This window comes from Vulpes vulpes, chromosome 6 (assembly GCF_048418805.1).
Source record: "Vulpes vulpes isolate BD-2025 chromosome 6, VulVul3, whole genome shotgun sequence".
Taxonomy (NCBI): domain Eukaryota; kingdom Metazoa; phylum Chordata; class Mammalia; order Carnivora; family Canidae; genus Vulpes; species Vulpes vulpes.
This window is the reverse complement of record NC_132785.1, coordinates 61,084,651-61,107,248: the sequence shown is the minus strand read 5'-3', so window position 1 is coordinate 61,107,248 and position 22,598 is coordinate 61,084,651. Positions and strand designations below refer to the sequence as shown.

The 22,598-nt window shown below is 43.1% G+C and overlaps 1 protein-coding gene and 1 long non-coding RNA gene across 4 annotated transcripts; one reads left to right on the top strand and one right to left on the bottom strand.

Moving 5' to 3' along the window:
• Positions 1-473: 473 nt before the first annotated feature.
• On the bottom strand, positions 474-20,430 carry CFAP97D2 (CFAP97 domain containing 2). Of its 3 annotated transcripts, none has more exons than XM_072761133.1 (5): positions 20,345-20,430; positions 20,017-20,208; positions 13,895-13,975; positions 12,391-12,509; positions 474-2,949 (listed from the first exon to the last, which is right to left on the bottom strand). In XM_072761133.1, the coding sequence occupies exons 2-5, from the start codon at positions 20,113-20,115 to the stop codon at positions 2,877-2,879; spliced, it is 372 nt and encodes a 123-aa protein (XP_072617234.1). In that variant the 5' UTR covers positions 20,116-20,208; positions 20,345-20,430; the 3' UTR covers positions 474-2,876. The 3 variants fall into 3 exon arrangements, with proteins under 3 accessions (XP_072617234.1, XP_025864584.1, XP_072617233.1); XM_026008799.2 differs by lacking the exon at positions 474-2,949 and adding an exon at positions 10,042-10,676 and having other exon boundaries at positions 20,345-20,428; XM_072761132.1 differs by lacking the exon at positions 474-2,949 and adding an exon at positions 11,515-11,842 and having other exon boundaries at positions 20,026-20,208.
• LOC140599327 (uncharacterized) lies at positions 10,668-21,938 on the top strand. The gene is made up of 3 exons (XR_012002071.1): positions 10,668-11,421; positions 13,916-14,020; positions 21,580-21,938. It is a non-coding gene; the product is annotated as an uncharacterized lncRNA (long non-coding RNA).
• The last annotated feature ends 660 nt before the right edge of the window (positions 21,939-22,598 follow it).

The following is a 22,598-nucleotide window of genomic DNA, read 5'->3' as shown; positions in this document are numbered from 1 at the left end:
AATAAATAAAAACAAATAAATAAATAAATAGTCACTATATAGTAACAACTAGAAGGGACAACCCAGTAAAAAATGAACAGAGGGTTAATTCGTAGAAGTTGAATGGAAGGAGATTCTAAAATATATAAAATCCTGAGCGTTGATGAGACAATGAGGAATTAGGCACTTGAAGCCACTGCAACGTAGGTGCAAGTGGCTAGAGCATATTGGAGGTCAGTTTAATAGTCTTGAAAGATTAGATGTGTGTATCTTTTGATGGAAACATTTTACTTTTAGGCACATAAGTTACAGAACTAACACAGAAATAATGAATTAGGGCATATCTGTACAGAAATTACTTTATAATTGCCAAGCAGAAATGGAAAATATTGTGTACTGACATGAAATTATTTCCATTGTACATAATAGAATAAAATGAGCCATTTGCAGAAAACTGAAGAGTTTGATCCCATTTTTATTTAAATAAACAAATCTGTATTTAATGAACAAAAGCCAATGCTCATCAGCAAGTTAACAGTGATTGCTTCTAAGGAATTCAATCCAAGAGAATTCCCACATTTTACTTACACACTCTACTGTTTGACGTTTTATTTTTTGCAATAAACAAATATTCGTTTTGTAATTAAAAATAAAGATTTGAGGGGATCCCTGGGTGGCTCAGCAGATTAGCGCCTGTCTTCGGCCCGGGGCCTAATCCTGGAGTCCCGAGATCGAGTCCCACATCGAGTCCCACATCGGGCGTCTTGCATGGAGCCTGCTTCTCCCTCAGCCCGTGCCTCTGGCTCTCTCTCTCTCTCTCTCTCTCTCTCTCTGTCTCTGTGTGTGTGTGTGTCTCTCATGGATAAATAAATGAAATCCTTAAAAAAAAAAAAAGAATAAGATTAGGAGAGAGAGTTTAGCTTTTAAATTATCTGGGAAACTTTTTCAAATTATTAACTTTCTTTGCCTCTCTGGACACAGTGTGCTATAGCTAATTCACAATTGTCACATGATTTCTTAATGCTATTTTATTGATACTATCTTGTTATTATTTTTCACCAAATCTCTCTTCCTCAACCTAAAATCAATCAGCTGAGTTCATTTTCATCTCCTTATAATTTTTTGTGTGTGAGGAAATGGATGAATTCATCCATTGAGTCATTGTTCAGTGTCTTCTATTATTAGGGTATGACCCTAATTTGGCAAATGTTTATAGACAATAGAATAAAATGCCCTAAAACCGTCAATGAATCCAAATATATGATAAATCTAATGAGGCAAATGGAAATTTCAAATAACTGTGGATTTAAAATGAACAAGAAACCACAGGCATCTTGTCACTGTGCATGTCTACAGTCTCCCAGGACATGCTGCACCAGCGTGCAGGTATCTGTCAGCCTGTCCCAGGCTCCTGCCACCTCTGGGCTCTGTGTGATGTTGTTTCTGGGTTTGTGGTCCTTTCCAGAATGGTTTTGTTTTCTCTTTGCACTCTGTGGAGTTTCTGTTCTCTTTTCTTCCTGTTTAGACTAAAAAAAAAACAGCACATATATTTCTTGAAATACTGACAGAGTTAAAGCCTGTGAGAGCCTTCCTTCCCACAGAGCAGGAAGGGCTCCCAGAGAAGGAGTGCTTACTCTGGCTCAGTTGTTTGACAAACATTTGGTAGCCCATCCTGCTCCAGGTCCTGGTTTGGGAGGTGCTGGGCTTTAGAGATGAGCAGCAACTCACAGCCCCGGTAGGGGAGAGGACATGCAGACACAATGAAGGTATAGAGGAGGAAATGTAGCATAGTGTAGTCAATGTGCTGGAGGTACAGGTGTGGGGATGCTCAGGGCTCCCTGAGGGCAATGGGAAGAGGTAGCAGCCAGAATTGATGCTGGGACAGAGCCCTGAAATGATGGATGTGTGAGCGGGCAGGCAAGCTGAGGAAGGACATCTCTGGTAGCAGGTGCACCTAGGGGGTTGGCTGATTCTGGAGGTCCAGGTGCAGCTCTAGGAGTTCTGACATACCTTGAGGGCAATGGGAGCCACAGAATGGCTGTGAGGCACATTTCTCCATTTCAAAACACCCACTGTAGAGAAAGGGTAGAGAACAGGTGAGAGATAACAGGAGTGGATGGAGTGTTGTTGGGAACCCACTGCAGGGGTCCAGGTGAGGGATGTGAAGGCAAGAGGCAGGGCAGCAGGGTGGTGGGGACAGGAGGAAGCTGGCTCCCATAGGCTATAATGAGTGGAGGAGTCAGAGGTGGATGGTGGAGCACAGATTTCAGGTAAGTGGCTGGGTGGATGTGGGGAGAGGTGTTAAAATAAGGTGCACAGTTGAGCATCATCCTCACCAGGGTCAGAACATTTATAGCAGTGTTTCATTGATAACAGATTGCTATGCATCATTGTATATGCCACTAAGAAAGAGAAATTGCCTTCAGCAAAACCATGCCGTGCCTTACACTGTAAGATGCCTTCCCACCTCAGAGCCATTAAAGGGTGTGTGTGTGCACGTGTGTGTCTGTGTGTGTGTGCGTGCCAAGGGCTAAAGACTTGGTGTGTGAAGGAACCTGCAGCAGGGGGAGTGGTGTGCAAAGAGGGCAAGGGTCGGAGGGGTCTAGCCTTGGAGGGTGGTCGGGAGACAGGAGGCCATGATGGGACAGAAGAAAACAATCAGGAGAAAGAAGAGAGGCAGGAAAGAGCTGCAACTAGAGAGGAGCGGGACTCCAGGGCACATGCAGCAAGAGTGCCATGCACCAGCATCCAGCAAACAGGATGCACACTTCCATAGGTCACACAAGAAAAAATCCCAACAATAGCATTCAACACTAAAACAACACTGGAAAGAGTCTGTGTGAGAACGGTGTGAAAAGTGCATTTCAGCAGCGGGGCCTTCACACTTACCTGCTGGTTCACCGCTCAGGGACTGCGCGCCTTGGTGGTGGGGCCGTGCTTCGGGAACATGAGATGAACACGCTAAGTGGCCTTCAAGAAGACATTTTAGTGAGGTGTAAACATTCTTTTCATTTAACATTAGGTGAAAAAATTCAGGATATGATTATATATGAGGAACAAGTCTATTTATACTCAAGACATTTTAACATGGGCAGCCCGGGTGGCTTAGCAGTTTAGTGCCGCCTTCAGCCCAGGGTGTGATCCTGGAGACCTGGGACTGAGTCCCACGTCGGGCTCCCTGCATGGAGCCTGCTTCTCCCTCTGCCTGTGTCTCTGCCTCTCTCTGTGTCTCTCATGAATAAATAAATAAAATCTTTAAAAAAAAAAACATTTCAACATGCACAGAAATAAAACTATGAGAAAATGCAGACAAATATACAAAACTTATCATCTCCAAGTGATGAAATTACACATAATTTTACTTTTTATTTATAATCTCTGATATTAATATATATTACTTTCTTTTTTTATTTATTTATTCATGAGAGACACACAGAGAGAGGCAGAGACACAGGCAGAGGGAGAAGCAGGCTCCCTGCAGGGAGCCCGATGTGGAACTTGATCCCAGGACCTCAGGATTACCCCCTGAGCCAAAGGCAGATGCTCAACTACTAAGCCACTCAGGCATTCCCAGTCTCTTAAATTATGTATAAAATAAGATTTGGAGTTTCAAATTTCCAATAATACTAGCTTTGATATTTGCCCATGTATTTACTGTTATTGAGATCTTTAGTTCTCCATATGGTTTTGATTCACTGTATAGTAACTAGTAATTTCACCCTAAAGGACTCCCTTGAGCATTTCCTGTGGGTCAGGTCTAGTGGTAATGAATTCCCCCAACCTTCATATACCTGGGGATGTCTTGATTTCTCCCTCACTTTTGAAGGACAGATTCAGGATGCTGGACAGAGGATTCTTTTTTTTTTTTTTTTTTTAAGATTTATTTATTCATGAGAGACACAGAGAGAGACACAGGCAGAGGGAGAAGCAGGCTCCATGTAGGGAGCCCGATGTGGGACTTGATCCATGAACTCCAGGATCACGTCCTGCTTGGGCCAAAGGCAGATGCGCTTAACCACTGAGCCACCCAGGTGTCCCTAGATACAGGATTCTTGATTGACATTTTTTTTCTTTATTTGAGAGAGAGAGAGAGTGAACATAGGAAGGGGGAGGGGCAGAGAGAGAGGGAAAAGCAGACTCCCCTTGGAGTAGGAATCCCACATGGGGCTCGATCCCAGGACCCTGAGACCATGAGCCCAAGGCAGCCCCTTAGCCAACTGAGCCCCCCACGTGCCCCAGACATGTTTTTTTTTAGCACTCAGAATATATCAGACAGCTGCCTTCTGGTTTCTGAAGCTTCTGATGAGAAATCTGCTGTCTCTGTGCTGAGGATCAGCCTGAGGTGTAAACTTAATGTCTTCTTATTTCTTCTCTGGGTCTTTTTCAAAAAGGTGTAGGTGGTGGTTACTTTTTCAAAAAGACCCAGAAAATGGTCTTTTAGAGGACGCTTTCTAATTTTCCATGTATGTAGTTGTTTTTGAATGTCCTAGTCTTTAATGTCTGAGGAGTAGGTAGAGAAAGGACATGGGTCCTTTCAATTGCCTAGAAGTCACTTCAGCAGGACAGTGGTCTTAGAACAATGAGGAGAGGTGCAACACATCTTCATCTACACATCATGATCAAAAGCAGGAATCAGTGATCACAACATAGACCTGATATTTGGAGGTAAGGATCCTTTGTCACCTACTTTGGCTCTCACAAACTGCTCTAGGAACACATGTACCTATGAGTCTGTGGGTGGGCAATGGGTAGCTGTACCCTGCTAAGAGCTGATAGTGACTGAAATTAACCACAATTTTACACATAAGCCTTCCTCCTGGGAGTTATAGCTTTCAATAAACTCCAGAGTTCCAAAGTAGTTACTTCATACAGATTTGCTTGTGCAGTTGTCTAGGTGGAGAGATAGATTCCAGGCTATCTTCCTAGCAATGAACTTTATTCAGCATTGTAAGGCCCGTTCTTTTAATGTGAAAAGCTCCTTCTAGATCTCATGTAAGTGTTGTGGATATATGTAACCACCAGCATGGTCAATGAGAACATTTTCATCACCCTCAAAAAGAAACCTTGTACCTTAAAAAAAAGAGAGATTTATTTATTTATTCTTAGAGAAAGAGAGAGCAGGGTGGAGGGGTAGACGGGGAGGGCAAGAAAGAATCTCAAGTAGACTCCCTGCTGAGTGGAGAGCCTGACTTGGGGCTCAATTCCACAACCCTGAGATTGACCTGAACTAAAATCGAGAGTTAGGCACTTATCTGAGCCACTCAGGAGCCCCAGAAACCTTGCACCCTTTAACTATCAACTCACTGTCCTTCCATGCTCCCAACCCCAAACAACCACTAATCTACTTTCTATCTGTGGATTTACCTATTCTGGACATTTCATATAAGTGAAATCATATGATATGATCTTTTGGGACTGGCTTCTTTCTCTTAGCATAATGTTTTCAAGGTTCATCCATGTTGTAGTATTTTCTATACTTCATTCCTTTTATTTTATTATTTATTTTTTAAAATATTTTATTTATCTAAGAGAAAGAGTAAGAGGGAGCGGAGGGGAGGGGTGGGGGGAGAGGGAGGAGCAGACTCCCTGCTGAGTAGGGATTCGGATGTGGGGTTCCACCTCAGGACCCCGGGATCATGACCTGAGCTGAAGGAAGATGCTTCATCAACTAAGCCACCCAGGTGCCCCAGTATTTCACTTCTTTTTAATGGTTGGATAATATTCCATTGTATGGGTATACCAAATTTTGTTTATTTGTTTTTCTTTTTTCTTTTTTTTATTTGTTTTTCAACTGATGAACATTTGGATTGTTTCTACCTTTTGGCTATTATGAATAATACTGCTGCGAATATTCATATACAATTTTACTTGTAGACATGTTTTCATTTCTCTTATGCATGTATCTAGCAGTGGAATTACTGAATCATATGGTAACTCTGTTTAAACATTTGAAAAACTGCCAGACTATTTTCCACAGTGACTGTACCATTTTACATTCCCACCAGCAGTGAATGAGGGTTCCAAGTTTTCCACATCCTCACCAACACTTGTTATTATCTGTCTTTTATTCTTGTGGGTATAAAGCAGTATCACATTGTGGTTATGACTAGCATTTCCACAATGACTAATAATATTGAGAACTTTTTTCATTTGCTTATTGGCTTTTTATAGATCTCTCTTGGAGAAATATTTATTCCTCTTTAATTGGATACTTTTTATTTTTCTCATTTGGCTATAAGAGTTTTTCATATATTTTTTTTTAAATAGTTATTTTTATTTTTTAAAGATTTCATTTATTTATGCATAAGAGACATATATAGAGAGAGGCAGAGACACAGGCAGAGGGAGAAGCAGGCTCCACGCAGAGAGCCCGACATGGGACTCGATCCCGGGTCCCCAGGATCACGCCCCAGGCTGCAGGCGGTGCTGAACCGCTGCGCCACCTGGGCTGCCCTTTTCGTATGTTCTTGATGCAAGTCCCTCATCAAATATATGACTTGCAAATAGTTTCTCCCATTCTGTGGGCTGTCTTTTCACTTTCTTGATACTGTTCTTTGTTTTGTTTTGTTTTTGATACTGTTCTTTGAAGCATAAAGATTCTTAATTAAAAAAATTCTTAATTTTGACTAAGCCTAACTTATCCAAGTTACTATTTTTTCCTTCTTTTCTTTTTTTTGTTCATGCTTTTGTTGTCATGCCATTGCCAAATATGAGGTCAGGAAGATTCACCTCTATGTTTTCTTATGTGAATTTTTATGGTTTTGGCTTTTATATTTTGGTCTGATCCATTTTGAGGTAATTATTGTATATGATATGAAATAAGAGTCCAACTTTGTTCTTTTGCATATGAATATAGAATTGTTTCAGCACTATTTGTTGAAAAGACTACTCTTTCCTTATTGAATGGTCCTGTCACCTTTATTGAAAATAAATTGATATGGACACATGGGTTTATTTCTGGACTCTCAACTCTATTCCATTGATCTATGCCTATACTCTTATATTGGTACCACATTCTTTTTTTTTTTAAGATTTTATTTATACATTCATGAAAGACATAGAGAGAGAGGCAGAGACACAGGTAGATGGAGAAGCAGGCTCCATTGAGGAAGACCAATGTGGGACTTGATCCTGGTATCCGGGATCACACACTGAGCCAAAGGCAGATGTTCAACCGCTGAGCCACACAGGCATCCCTTGTACCACACTGTCCTGATTACCATTGCTTTACAGAAAGTTTTGGAATCAGGACACTGAATCCTGCTTTGTTATTCTTTTTTGGAATTGTTAGTTTCATATGAATTTTCAAATCTGCTTGTCAATTTCTACAATGTCAGCTGGGATTCTGGTAGGGATTGCACTGAATCTGAGATCAGTTTTGGGAGTACTGCCATCTTAACAACATGAAGTCTTCTGATTTATGTACATGGAATTTTTTCCCATTTATTTAGGTATTCTTTATTTCAGTAATGTTTTGCAGTTTTCAAAATACAAGTTTTTCACTTCCTTCATTAAATTTATTCCCAAGTATTTTGTTCTTTTTGATGCCTTTGTGAATGGAATAAATTTCTTAATTTTATTTTCAGGTTGTTAATTGCAAGTATTTAAAAATACAATGGACTTTTGTATATTAATCTTGTATCCTGCTACCTTGTTGAACTTGTCTATTAGTTCTATCATTTTTTTAGTAGTTTCCTTAGGATTTTCTGTGAGATCGTATCATCTGTGAATAAGGACAGCTTTATGTTTTCCTTCCCAATGTGGGTGTCTTTTATTTCATGTCCAATGAAACTTGGAACTTGCAAACACTCTGCTGCAAATGAAGTCACTTTCTTTGAGAGGACATCAAGAACCATCTGTTTTATGGCATGCTTATTCCTTGGGCAAAATCTCAGAACTCTGAGGCTCAGTTGGGGCCATGGCAAGCTTCTCTCTGTGTGACACCCCATGCTCTTTTGCTGTAGTAGGGGAGGATACATAAATCTTCATGGCATCAAATCATTACATTAATTGAACTAGGCCAAGGAGATCAGGCCCCAGTATTTTCAGCAACACCACACTTGAGATAGAGCCTCATTCTCGGTGGGAGTTGGGCAGAAAAGAAGCATCACCTCTGGGCCATACTCATCTGAGACTTGGTCTCTGTAACAGGCAGCTAGGGACAGGATGATAAATGCTGAAGTTCTGCCTTTTCCAGGAAGAAAGCTCTCCAGCTGGGAGTTAGAGAGAGAGCTGGAGCCCTGAGTTCTTGGCTCTGGCAATCTGGAGTGGAGTCTCTGCTTTGCTGAGCTGGGGGGAGGAGGGAAGAAGTGGATCTCAGTTCAAGTACAATGGAACCGATCTATTCTTGCCACATTTTAGCAGATTTTCTTATAAATGTTACTTTATATAGTGTATGCCCTTAGGACCATTTCCATAGACTTTAAAGTGGTTGTTTTAAAAATACTTTTTATCAGTTTTCCTGGGGAATGGGTCCAGGACCTCCTTATGCTGTCATGCTTAGAGAATTTTCTCTTTGTGACTCATATTTGATATTCTTCATTTATATCCGAGTTTTCAGCCTTGGGTGGAGATATTGGGTTTTAATTTTTTTAAAAACATGAACACTTATGTCATAGCAAAAGACTAGAAACAGAAACAATCCAAATGTTCACCAATAGGTGGATGGATAAACAAACTGATAACTCTATATAACGAATACTACTCAGCCACAAAAAGGAATGGTCTATTCACTTATTCAAACATGACATTATGTGGGGTGAAAGGCAGAAAAATGCAGACACTGTGTGGATCTACTCACACAAAACTCAGAACATGCAAACTTGCCCATAGGGACAAAAACCAGTTTGTGGATGGGAAAGAGGAGATGTGGGGTAATTATTGATGGGAACAGGAGACCTTGGGGAGTGATGGATGCAGTTATTATCTTGATTGTGGTGATATTCTCACAGGTATAAAGCATGCCAAACTTGTCAATTGGTATACTGTAAATATATAGTTTACCAGATGCCAGTTATAATCTCAATAAAGCCATAAAAAATAAAATGAAGAGTGAAAACTTGATTGTTGGTCATATAGTTTCTCTTATAGTGTTGACTTTTGGCTATTGAGTAGTTAGCTGCCTAACTGCTTGAACAAACTAGTTTGCAGTGTTCTGGGCTGTTTCTCTTCCACACCATGTGTTAACTTGACAAGTGTCTTTTATTAAATAAGGGACAGAGAAATGAAATGGACAGTTACTGATGTAGGGAAGATGTTAGGGTTCAAAGCCAACAGCCAAGAAAAAATTCTTGAGACATCTTTGGTGAAAAAAGGTGGTTTTATTAAAGCATAAGGACTGGACCCATGGCAAAAAGAGCTACTGGGGTCATAAGGAGTGCCCCATTATACACTTTCAAGTTTGGAAGGGGTAAGCCTCCCCACATATTTTGGAAACAAGGTTTTCAGGATCCTGAGGGTGCTAGCATCTATTGATAAGAAAGGTCACTTATTACTGTTTAGTAAAATCTCAGTCATGAGACCCTTCGGATATATATCAGAGGGTCATATACTTGTGGGTGACTGCCAACATATATCTGGGTGGGGGGGGAAGATAAAGAAAGTTTCCAAAGGAATTTTTGAATGTTAAAGTAGACTCACAGGATCCTGGGGATAGAGCTAAGATTGCCTGTTGCCCTAAGCAAAGTATCAACATAGAGGCAGATGATTCCCTAGAGGAAGGTCACTCTGCCTGTTTCAAGGATGTGTCTATGGGCTGTAGGGAGTAAGGAAATTTAATAATTTCTCTTCTGCCTTTGTTTCCCACATCAGTTATCAGGCTCAAATTGAAGCATTCCTAACAAAAATCATAGACTTTCATTCTTGGTGGGGTTCCATTAAACTAATGACAAAGGGACACACCATTTTTTTATAATAAATTTATTTTTTATTGGTATTCAATTTACCAAAATACAGAATAACACCCAGTGCTAATCCCATCAAGTGCCCCCCTCAGTGCCCGCCACCCATTCACCCCCACCCCCTGCCCCCCTCCCCTTCCACCACCCCTAATTCGTTTCCCAGAGTTAGGAGTCTTTATGTTCTGTCTCCCTTTCTGATATTTCCCACACATTTCTTCTCCCTTCCCTTTCACTATTATTTATATTTCCCAAATGAATGAGACCATACAATGTTTGTCCTTCTCCGATTGACTTACTTTACTCAGCATAATACCCTCCAGTTCCATCCACGTTGAAGCAAATGGTGGGTATTTGAGGGACACACCATTTTTACCATTATTGTGTGCTGGGCCATTAGCTGAATTAGCTTGGTGCCAACTACTTCAAGATAGTAGACTTCAGAGCCGCAGTAAAGCTGAATTCATTTTGAGTCTGAGCCCAGAGTGTGCCACACTCATTCTCAGTCCGGAGTAGAATAAAAAGAAATATGTAGGAAAGGCATAAACGGTCTTTGCCTGCTTTAAAATCCAAGCAGGGCAAGGAGGTGGTGTGTAACTTGCAAAGCCTGAGGAGCTAATTTCCTGGAATGGGAAGAGCTGGGTCGGCTTGCAGGTCACCTAGGGCACTTCATGTCCCTTCAAGTTTCCTCAAGCCTGGCTGCCTTGTTCAAGCTGAGGCTCTTCCTGTGGCTCTCAGACTGGCTGGCACCTCCCCGAGATCACTTTTGCTTCCTCTTTTCCTTCCTTCTTCAGTCCTGTCCTGTGTGTGACAAATCAGGCAGGTTCTGAGGGGGGGAAGCCACTTGATTGTATAGATTTACCTCCGGGCTAGTTGGGACTTGTGTTTTTCAAAGAGAATCTATCTAGGCAGCAGGTGGGAGCATCTCCCAGTAGGATTCTGTCCTGGGTTGAGTTGGATGGAGATTAATTATTAGCTTAGGCTCCCTCATTACAGCTTAAGGTAAGTAGCACTCAACAGTGATTTGTATCCTCAAGTTAAATATCTGTCTTTAGAGAAGAAAGTGATTCCAAATCTTATGTAAACTATCCCAGGAATATGGAGGTTGACCTGTAACTGCAGGCTTTTAATGACAGGGGCTGGACAGTGGTGCAGCCAGGAAGCACGGAGGCCTTCCTGACACCAGGCCCGCTCCCCATCCCACCAGATACTCCAGAGTGAAGCCCCAGGTGAACCACTGCTGGAGAACCTAGAGACAGATTGCTTCCACACACCCGCCCCACAGGAGTGCAGGACCTGCCCCTCCCACAGAGCTTCAGGCAGAGCCCCTACAGCCCTCCTCTACGACACACTTCCTGGTGCTTGCTGTCAACCAAATTGTAATTTATTGTGAAATCTGTAAACCACCCTGAGCTTCTCGGAGACGGGTCCAGGCTAAAGATTTTAGAAGGATTAAGCACCTCTGAAAACCTGCCTGCATCACAATCGTCCATCACGGGCACTGCGGAACTTTCGCATTTGATAAGAAAGGACAGTACTGTGACCGGTGAGCAAATTCTGGGGACTTGTGGGGTGCAGGGGCCAGGGGTAATTTACCTTAAAGAAGGGCTTTTAGGATTAATGACTGTTTCTAAATAACTGTAGGAAGATTTTATTTTATTTTTTTATTTTTATTTTTTTAAATTTTTATTTATTTATGATAGTCACAGAGAGAGAGAGAGAGAGAGAGAGGCAGAGACATAGGCAGAGGGAGAAGCAGGCTCCATGCTGGGAGCCCGATGTGGGATTCGATCCTGGGTCTCCAGGATCGCGCCCTGGGCCAAAGGCAGGCGCCAAACCGCTGTGCCACCCAGGGATCCCCAGAAGATTTTAGAGGCCATGGAGGCCTGCTCTTCTCCCTCCCCACAGAGAGCTCCACTTTGGGGAAATGCCATGTTGTTGGAGCGAGTAGCATCCCCACGGTTCCCCTGTAGGAAACAGGAACAGTCACCCTCACACATGAGACACAATTACATGACCTTTGATGCTGTTTCCAGGCAGACGCTGGGCCCAGCCTTGTGCTGGCAGGAAAATAACAATCTAGGCTGCTTTTGCAGATGGAAATGTATGAGAACTGCCTGATCACAGGGCCTGGGGCAGGAACGTACTTCCCCCACTTCCTAGATGCCATCTTGATGCCTCAGTGTCTCCATCTGTACCTCGAGAAGCATGATAGCCTGCCCGTTGTGGGATGAATCTGAGGCTTAAATAGGAAGCCAATGTAGGAGGCTTTGGACAGCTCATGTGCACAGTGAGAGCTGCCGTGTGGGTCTTTGTTCTGTTGTGGGTATAGAACGAGCCTCATGTAACACTTTGACTCGTGGACCACAAAGGAAAAGGCAGAGGGCTCTCTGCAGGGAGGATGGGAGCACTGTGTTGTGGCTCAGGGGCAGCTCTTCTGTGCAGGCCTTGGAGCAGAGCACACAGGGCCCTACTGGCTTTGGTGCTGACTGCAGGGTGCAGGGATCCCAGTTACCTCTTCTGTGTGTGGCTCTTTCTACTTTCAGCCTGTCCCCTGGTCCTCATGATGCAGGACAACCTCTCCAGCAGCAGACGGTTGTCCCAGTCAATGACGGCGAGCCGTTCTTCCTCCAGCTGTGGACAGACACACAAGGAACCTTTTGAAACACCAGCCATGTCTGTGCTGTTACTGTGCAGATTTATTTAGAAGATTCCTGGGGCAACCAGGTGGTCGGTCAGAAGGCCTCTGCCTTTGGCTCAGGTCATGATCTCAGAATCCTGGGATCGAGTCCCTGGTCAGGCTCCCTGCTCAGTGGGGAGCCTGCTTCTCCCTCTGCCTCTGCCCCTATGCCTGCTCGTGCTCTCTCTCACTTTGTCTCTCTCTCTCAAATAAATACATAAAATCATGTTTAGAGGATTCCTTCAACCCTCTTTCCTGTAACTTAAGCACACTGTGGGTTTTACATTGTTTCTTCAAATATGTAAGTGCTGCTGTAGCTTCAGTGACCAGTGTGACACATGCAGGCTCCTTTCTCTATTAATTGGAATACATTAGGATGGGATTAAATTACATAGGCTCAGAGTGGAGATAACAGCGAGGATGCTATGATTCTTTGTGAAATTAGGTCACCCTCCAACACTCTGTGACAGTGATGCTAATGAGGAAATCACTTCATGTTTTAAGAGAGGTATTTTATATTGTTCAGAAGAAGAGAAGATTGGAGCCCAGAGGAAATGAAAATCCACTTGCTTTAGGTATTGAAATAGATTCATCTGCTGGTTTGCCTGACAATGATTAGTTAGCTTCTGTTCTGCCCACTTCAGTTATCATTACTAACAGTCACATAAAGAGCACATAGCATCTTGCTTCAGAGGCATTACTATCCGCCTGTGAGAGTCTTATTCTAACTAGATGGCTTACACTTCAAGAAATAAATACTCTCTGGTGGTCAAGAAATGGTCTTGCTTATTATCTTTTTTTACTTTTTTAAATTTTATTTTAAAGAAATGCTCTTGTTTAAGGGAAGGGTACTAATTGATTGCTATACAGCAGCAGTGAATAACTTGCTACTGTGCATTCCTGCCCCTTCCTGCCCTCTCTTCCTGGAGACAAAAAGTTAGCAGGAAGACTGGAGAAGACTCCTGGTGCACCTACCACCCACCAGCTCTGTTCTGGCGAGATGAGGTTAATTGGCTGCTGACACAACATGTCATCGTCGATAACAGGGACTGTTTATTCCTTACTGAGCCTGCATTTTCCATTTCCCTGATTTTTTTTAAGCTTTTTAATTTATTTATTAGAGAGAGAGAGAGAGAGAGAGAGAGAGAGAGAGAGGCAGAGACACAGGCAGAGGGAGAAGCAGGCTCCATGCAGGGAGCCCGATGTGGGACTCGATCCCGGGTATCCAGGATCAGGCCCTGGGCTGAAGGCGCCACTAAACCGCTGAGCCACCTGGGCTGCCCTAGCTGATGTTTTCTTGTTAGCTACACCAGTAACTGAGAAGTAGAATGAAGCTTACCTTCAGCTTCTTGAATTTCAGGTGGAGGTGACTGAGGCTCAGAGGGGCGCTGGTGTCCACGAGAGGCTGGGCGTCTTGGATCTGCAGTGCAGAGAGGCAGTGTGACCCCAGGCACGCTGTTAGCAGGTAACTAACATGAACTCAGATTGGGCAGCTTCTGGGCTATGGCACCAGGAATGAGTATAGATGGTTGTAAGAAAATTTATGTTTTAAAATATGATGGAGTAAATGCATGAGGGCCGTATGTATTACTATCTGCAATAAAAGGGACCCCCCCCCCAATACTCTAGATACTTGCTTTTAGACCACCAGCTACTTGGTCCTCTTAGCCGATAATCTGCATGAGACAATGTTGGGAAACCCCACCAACTGAGTCTGTCTGAAATGATAACGTGAGCATTGCTCACTCTGGGAATTAAATCCGCAGAGCCATGCAGTGGTGGAGCAGAGCTCACGTGCAGAGAGCCAGGACAGGGCTAAAGGGTTAGATGGTGGGAAGGTTGGACGGCACACTTAGGAATTGACACTTGGCCCCTAATATGAGGGAAGACTAAAGAACAAAGACAAGGGAGTAACACAACCATGTACGTGACCTGAAGGCCCACTGTTACCATGTGTGGAGGAAAAGAAGACCAGAGGTGGGGTGGCCAGTCACTTAAGGCTGTGGGATGGTGAGCAGAGGCATGCCAGTGATGGTGGGAGAAGGGTCCATAGGAGACAGACCTCCTGGAAGCACATGTCTGTGGGGGTGGAGGTGAGGGAGAAAGAAGTGATGAAGAAAGGTCTGAGGCTTGCAGTTTTGATGCCTGGTGACAGCAAGACATGAAGAGAGGTGGTGAACAGTTTGGAGGGGTAGCCAGTAAATCCTGTGTTGGGTGACTGTGTGTAACTATCCATAGCAAGTTAGTTTGGGCTGCAAATAAAAATTTCAGACTAATTATAGTTATTAAAAATATGACACTAATTTGCCATATTATAGCACTTACTTTTGACCAAGGTCTTTTGAACATATTGTCTTCCGAGAAGCTCCCTCTCATCTATTATACACACTAAATATAGAGGAGAAGATACTCTTCCTAACAGTTGCTAAATGTGGAGGGGGTGGAGACATTGAAACATTGCCATTTTATAACCATCATAGTACAGACTGGTTCCGGCACAATCACCAACAGATGTCGATCTTGGGGGAAAGTCTGGAGTGTTTGATGTGGGTGTCAGAGAGAGCAGCTGAGGGGAGACAGAGAATGACAGGGTTCACCTCAAAGAACCACTAAGATGCTCAGCACTGAGAGATACCAGCAACCACAGTGCCTGGCGAGGCCCAGAGCTGGGGCCTGGTTGAGTCTTTGCAAGAAGCAGGGAATGCCTGCAGTTGTCTTCCTTGCCTCTGGAGATATGAGTGTGGAAGACTCTGGCTGAGGGCACAGTGTGTGTGTGTGGCTGGGGGGGAGGAGGGGTTCAGGGCTCCTCCTGGCTCAGTGCCTAAAAAGTCAGGTTCTCTAGGCAGATTTCCGTGAAGATCACTGCTCCAAAGACCCCATGCCCAGACATGGGGAGTCCACAAAACTGGACTAACCAGAGCATGCAGAGCCTCAAGTCAATTTCTAGTACTTCATCTTCCAGACACTGGACAGATAGTTCCAACACGAAAGTGAGAAATGAAGAAACCAAACAGGGGACCTTGAAGAGACAGAGACGATGAAAGGAACAGAGGAAAATATCAAGTAAACTTTAAGTAACAATCTTGGAGAGACAAAAGAGATGCTGCATCCCTAAAACAAGAAGGGTATTCTAGGAAAAGAGAGTAATTACTGATAATAGTCCTTGAAAATTAACGCTGAAATAAATTGAATTAAGGAGCTGAGGATAAAACCAAGAAACCTCCCAAAAGTGAGCCAGAAATAGAGAGATGGGCAGCAGACGAGAAAATAAAAGGAAACTAAAGGCTCAATATTGGTTCTCAGACATATAACTTGTAGGGTTTCTAGAAAGTGAAAGGGGGAACATCTGGGTGGCTCAGCAGTTGAGCGTCTGCCTTCGGCCCAGGGCATGATCCTGGAGTCCTGGGATGGAGTCCTGCATTGGGCTCCCCTCAAGAAGCCTGCTTCTCCCTCTGCCTGTGTCTCTGCATCTCTCTATGTGTCTCTCATGAATAAATAAAATCTTAAAAAAAAAAAAAGAAAGTGTAAGGGATAGAATTTCCAAGGTCTCTAAAATGAAAGAATCCATCAGGATGAACTTAAAGAGATTCACATGAAAGTATGTCATCATAAAATGTCAGAACATCAGTAGTAAAGAGGAGGTCCTTCCTAAAAGTTTCTGGAAAGATACACCCACATACTCGCATCCATAGTAACACAGGAATCACAAGACTTTTTAAAGAAGGTGGTGGCTGAAGAAGAGGGCTGGCCATCCATTGACATAGCTCATGCTTACCCTGCCACAGTCTGCAGCTGTCATTCCTGCCCGGACAGGATGCCCATTTCCCAGGACTCTTGGCACTTTATTAGACAAATGCAGTATATTTTACACATTTTTCTTCACGTTGCCTTTTCCGTTTCACAATGCATTCTAGGCTAATTTTATAGTAGCACACAGAGAGGTTTCCTGTTCTTTTTTGTATCACATATTATATCGTCATGTAGAACCATCCTAACTTATTCACCCAGCTTGCTTTTGATGGACATTTGGGCTAGCTTCGATTTTGCTATTACAGATACTGCTGGAGTTAGTATCTTTTGCAATTTCTTTTCTTTGCCAGCGTGCCTTTGGAATGGGTAGTTCTGGATTAAAGGCTAACTATGTGTGCACTGGCAACAATTTGGGGGATTTTTGCCAACTTGTTAGTTGAGAAATGATATTACAGTGTAGATTTAATTTGCATTTCTCCAAGTGAAGTGAACTGACTTTTTTACAGGTTAAGAGCTGTTTGCAATTCTTTTTCTTTGAACTCTTGTTCATACTTCTTGCCCATCTTCATGTGAGGTGGTGTGCATTTTTCTTTTTCTTTTTAGAAGTTCTTTATAGATAAGGATATTAACCCTTTGTGATATAAGTTGCAATTATTTTTCCCAATTTATATTTGCTTTTCCATTGATTCTTCTGGGTTCTTTAGATATTTAATCATTTCATCCACAAATAGAAAAAAAAAAACCATTACCTACTTCATTACATTTTCATGCCTAATGGATTTGTCTTGTCTGCTTCCTAATACCTCCAACACAATTCAAAAGAGTATATGAGATAGTAGGCATCCTTGTCCTATTTCTGACTTTACAGGGAATACCTTTAGTGTTTCACTGTTACTTGAGTACTCTTAGGACTGAGATATTTATATCTCATTATGTTAGGGAAATATCAGCAGTGATTTCTATTTTATTAAGGTCATTTAAATTTTATTTTAAAGCATGACTAGTTGTTCAGGCTGTAAGAGATGAAGTCCTGTTGGGATGCCAGACTGAGGACGGCACTCGCTCAAGAGATGCTGTGGGCACAGCACTCACCTGCAAATCCTTTTCTCCCTTCTATTATATCAGAGTCCTATGTGTTCCCAAGGACTCTCAGCCAAGTAGTAAGAAATTAAGTAACTCTAAAGAGCTAATGCCCCTTACTCTTAATATGGAAGAAGCATTTGCTTTAAGCCAAGTGTTGGTGCCAGCAGGTGCCATTTGGCGTTGGTTCTTGCTGCTGCCTCTAGAAGGGCAGTGTGGCCACCATGCCCCATCCTCTCTTCTCCTCTCCTTCCTATCACTAACCCGTGTTTCCCTCAGTCACTGGGGCCTTCGCCATCTGGACCGCAGCCTTGTCTTTCCACAGTGAGTTCCACACCAGCTACCTGAACCCTCCATTCTGTCCTGATCTATCCCCTCCAGCAAACGCCTGCCAAGACTCCTGGCACCAGCCCCGCTGGGAACGGCCCCTCTGGCTCTAGGTGCCCCATTCCACACCTACAGTTCCCTTCTTTTCAGCTTTTATTTTTTAAGATTTTATTTATTTATTCATGAGAGACACACAGAGAGAGGCAGAGACACCGGCAGAGGGAGAAGCAGGCTCCATGCAGGGAGCCCGACATGGGACTTGATCCCAGGACCCTGGGGTCACTCCCTGAGCAGAAGGCAGACACTCAACCACTGAGCCCCCCAGGGGTCCCACTTTCAGCTTTCTTAGTTGACTGTATCTGAGACTTGCTCCCCATCTTCACATCATTCCCTCCCTTTAACACCTGATGCTGGGAGCATGGGTTCCCCTGCCCCACATCCTCCGCTGCTGGCCACGTCACGTTAGGGTGTTTTAGCACTCCGTGCTTACAGCCAGCAACCCTGTGCTCCTGAGACACCTCAGAGGAGGGCGCATTGGGGCAACAGAATTTCATGCTCCGGGATCCCTGGGTGGCGCAGCGGTTTGGCGCCTGCCTTTGGCCCAGGGCACGATCCTGGAGACCCGGGATCGAATCCCACATCAGGCTCCCGGCGCATGGAGCCTGCTTCTCCCTCTGCCTGTGTCTCTGCCTCTCTCTTTCTCTCTGTATGACTATCATAAATAAATAAAATTAAAAAAAAAAAAAAAAGAATTTCATGCTCCACAACCACACCTGGGCCCGGGGCTAAATGCTGGCACACCACCTTCCCCTTTCATCAGCTCCCTGCTTCATACAATGACAATTGCAAATCTTCTTTATCTTACAGTTTCTTAGGCACAGAGCAGAGTTATTTACTTACCTGAGGCTGTTTATCAACCACTACCTCTTATGAGAGATGAGTCTAGTCCCTGGGATGCACACATGAACAATGAAACCCTCATGCATTTCCTTTCTTATCTGTTATCCAAAGAGGCAATGCCAGTTGATTTTGTATTATTACCATAAGCTCTCTTTCAGTTCTTCACTGCCAACAAGTATTTGCTAAGTATGACTCACTATGTGCTGATGATGTCATAACAGCACGATGCAGCCACCGCCCGCCCCCCCACCAGATGGGGGAAACAAACAAGACAAGATAAATATGTTACTTCAATCATGTGGCGACATGAGACGGAAGAACAAGGAACCAGAGAGTAATGGGCACACAGGAGATTGTAGGAGGCCTGGAGGTCTGAGGAAGTGAGGGTGAGCCCTGGGACGGTCCTGAGGGCCACAGGTGGCGGGCCCAGGTATGTTGGGGAGGGCACCAGAGCAGCCTTGCAGTAAGTGTGATTTCCCTGAGGCTACGGTGTTACCACAACCCAGGCAGGTAGAACCCCAGGGGCAGTAGAAAGGCTCATCTGGACTTGTATCCTGCCGAAAACTTGGGTCCCCCCACTCTGGGGAGATGCCTTCAGAGTATCACAGAGCAACACCCCCTTCTCAGGTTATTCCCTTCCTAAGAGCATTTCTCAAGCTTGAGGAACACAGGCACAGAAAGACAGCACCAGCTGAGCATCAGGTGGTTGGGTAGCACCACTGACGTCCCAGCAGCAGAAGACCATCACAGCAGGTCTTTCAAAAGCACAAGGTGAACTTTTCAAATGATATCCACATTTGCATCAAATAATGGAAATAATAGCATATCTCCAAGTGGAGATAAAAGTCGGCCTTTAGTTCACATTGGAATATACTGTTTTGACAGGGAAGAGGGTCCCTCAGATTTTTGTGTCCTAAGATATTTCAAGTCATTTAGGAAAAATTAAGTACTTTGTAAACATGCCATGATTCAGAGTCCTAAAATATGACACATGAGAATCACAATCCATTTAATGTAATTTTTATTGTATGACAACACATATGACCAATTTTTTTTTTAAGATTTTATTTATTCATGAGAGACACACAGAGAGAGAGAGAGAAAGAGAGAGAGAGAGAGAGAGAGAGAGAGGCAGAGACACAGGCAGAGGGAGAAGCAGGCTCCATGCAGAGAGTCTGACATGGGACTGGATCCCAGGTCTCTAGGATCACGCCCTGGCAGAAGGCAGGTGCCAAACTGCTGAGCCACCCAAGGATCCCCACATATGACCAACGTTTTAAGGAAATATCATTTTAACCATTCCATCTCTGAAAATAAAATTAGCTTTTGGTTTCTAGGGAAAGCCCTGGCATTCCGTGGGTGCTGCTTTGGTACCTGTTCTGAGCCATCTGGGCTGGCACCCACCTTTCCTACCTTTCTCCTGTGATCCTGGTAGGCTTTCTCCCAGGTGTGCTGCAGGTAGTCTTTGCCGCAGAGAAGAACTGGCCTGGGGACTCTCTGCATCTCAAACAGCAAAACCAGCTGCTCATTTCCACTAGTGGCCTGGTGCAGAAGGCAGAGGGTTGTGTTTGCTGGATCAGCTGACAGTTGTCATGGCTTCCAAGCCAAGGAGAAAAAAAAAGGCAAGAGGATATCTCAACAAAGGAGAATTGAAGCTCCTTCCACTCTAAAGGGTATTTTCTCCAGCGAACTTAAGTAGCTTAGTGATGCCATTTTGATGTCCACTGCTCACCTGTACCGTAGTTGTGAAGGGAAGGAGTTTCTTCCCTAGCTGATGTTCCCCTTCTCTTTTTCCCTCTTTTCCTGCTTCCTTCCTTCCCTAGCTGTGCTTTCCTTCTCTCCTCCCTCCCCGATCCTGCCTCTGGAACCTATCCCCTTTCCCTCTTATCCTTGAATCATTATCCAATGATTTGAATCATGTCCAATAATTTGGACAACTTCAAATATTTTTATTTGCAGCTTAGGTGGCAGATCTTCATTTTTTTTCCAGTTGACTTGAGGATTAGGTATAGAAAGTTTTAGCCATTTGAAGCCATTCCTCTGTCTGTGGCTTTTATCTGGTTGGGATGGGTTTTCCGTGACAGAGATGAAGGGATGGTAGTACTAGAATATCCATTGAGCTATTCATCTTTGTCGGAAACATAGGCATAATTTTAGAAATGACATGATTACAGGAATTGGCTTAATGACAAAATAGCAATAGTATTTTCATTTCAGATTGCTAGTTGTCATGACATCATCATACCCATCACAGAAACATTCTGGTGCAGAATTTGTGATTAGAGGTTCATTATTCAGCTATGTGTCAAAACAAAACAAAACAAAGAGCAGAAAAGGGGCATTTTATGAAGAATTGTGTTCTCCATATGAGCATGATTCAGTGGCTGTCAGTCTGAAAGAGAATTAGCCAAGCCTAAATTGAATCAGACTTTGGAAAAATAAGATGTGAATAAAATCAGAATATGACTTTCTCCTGTCTGGCTTTAGGTGGCTGAAGTATGCTGCACTTAGCTGGTTCCAATGCTCTTCAAACGTTTGGCAGATGACTTTGCAGCTGGAAAAATTGTTGGTGTATTAACAGTTTAAAAGTTGGATTTTTCAAAATGAATTTATTTCAGTTCACATGTATTAACTTTAGAAAATCATGCATATACATTTCTTCAAAATAGATGTAAGAATTACTGCCTGAAAAATATAGCTGGCACTTTAAGACATAAGGCTTCATTAAGGTTTCTTAGCCTGTAAAATCTACATGTTATATTCAGAGGAATTCTACTAAAATAATTAATTTTCTTTATCCAGTTATTGTCATTGGTCAAGTCCAATATTCAATAGATGTTCAGGAATCCCTGCCATTAATGAAATAATGGTATTAATGATAATGATTGAATCCCCAACTGGTACTCTGAGATTTTTTTATTCATGTTGTGGGGTTGGCTGTATATGGTTCTTTCTCTTTTCTTGAAGCTTGTCTTCCATACATGCTGAGAAATCCTGCAATGCTCAACATCACTGCCAGTCAACTGAGGAATGGAGGCATCGTTTTGTCCAGCTTGCTCATTCTTGTGTGATAGACCACAGATGGAGGGCCAAGGAGGAGAAGCTGGATAGAAAAAATGACGTTTAAAGGTTCTTTGGGGGATGCCTGGGTGGCTCAGTGGTTGAGAATCTGCCTTTGGCTCAGGTCATGATTCCAGGGTCCTGGGATCCAGTCTTGCATCAGGTTCCCTGTGGGAAGCCTGCTTCTGCCTGTGTCTCTGCCTCTCTCTATGTGTCTATCATGAATAAATAAATAAAATCTTTAAAAAAAAATAAAGGTTCTTTGGGTGGGGTTTTTTTGGCTTTATTTTTATTTATTTATTTTTTTATTTATTTTTATTTATTTATTTTATTTTTATTTTTATTTATTTTTAAATTTTATTTATTTATTTATTTTATTTATTTATTTTTTATTTTTTTAGCAATGTGGCTACTCATAGTGGTTATGATACACACACTGTTATTGATGCACCTTATCAAATAAGTGATCTCAAGTTGGAGTCTTACTCCTGTTTTTCCCACTCACTATGTTAACTCTTAACTGATTAACCATTCAATTAACATTTTTTATCTAATCTAACTTGATTGTGGGGTCCCGCAGCAGAGGATCTGGAACAACTAGATATACCCCACACTGAACCAGAAAGATCACTGTCTGCTGCATGGTACACCCACCCATCCAGGCTCAAACTAAGTTTGGTTCTTAACATACTCTTTTTAAAAATATTTATTTTAGGGAGGGGGGAGAGAGCATGCGGGTGCGTGTGGCAGGGGTGGGGAGGGAGGGACAGAGGGAGAGAGAGAATCCTGAAGCAGACACCCCACTGATCATGGAGCCAATTACAAGACCAGGAGACCATGACCTGAGCTAAAATCAAGAGTCCGATGCTCAACCAACTGAGCCACCCAGGCGCCCTGTTTTTTAACATATTCCTAACAATATTGGA

Coding starts and splice junctions, on each gene's coding strand:
- CFAP97D2 (XM_072761132.1), bottom strand. CDS start 20,115: ATGCAGAGAGTCCCCAGGCCAGTTCTTCTCTGCGGCAAAGACTACCTG. Junction 13,976..20,025: donor ACCAGGATCACAGGAGAAAG/GTAGGAAAGGTG, acceptor TCTGCACTGCAG/ATCCAAGACGCCCAGCCTCT. Junction 12,510..13,894: donor TGAAATTCAAGAAGCTGAAG/GTAAGCTTCATT, acceptor GTCTGTCCACAG/CTGGAGGAAGAACGGCTCGC.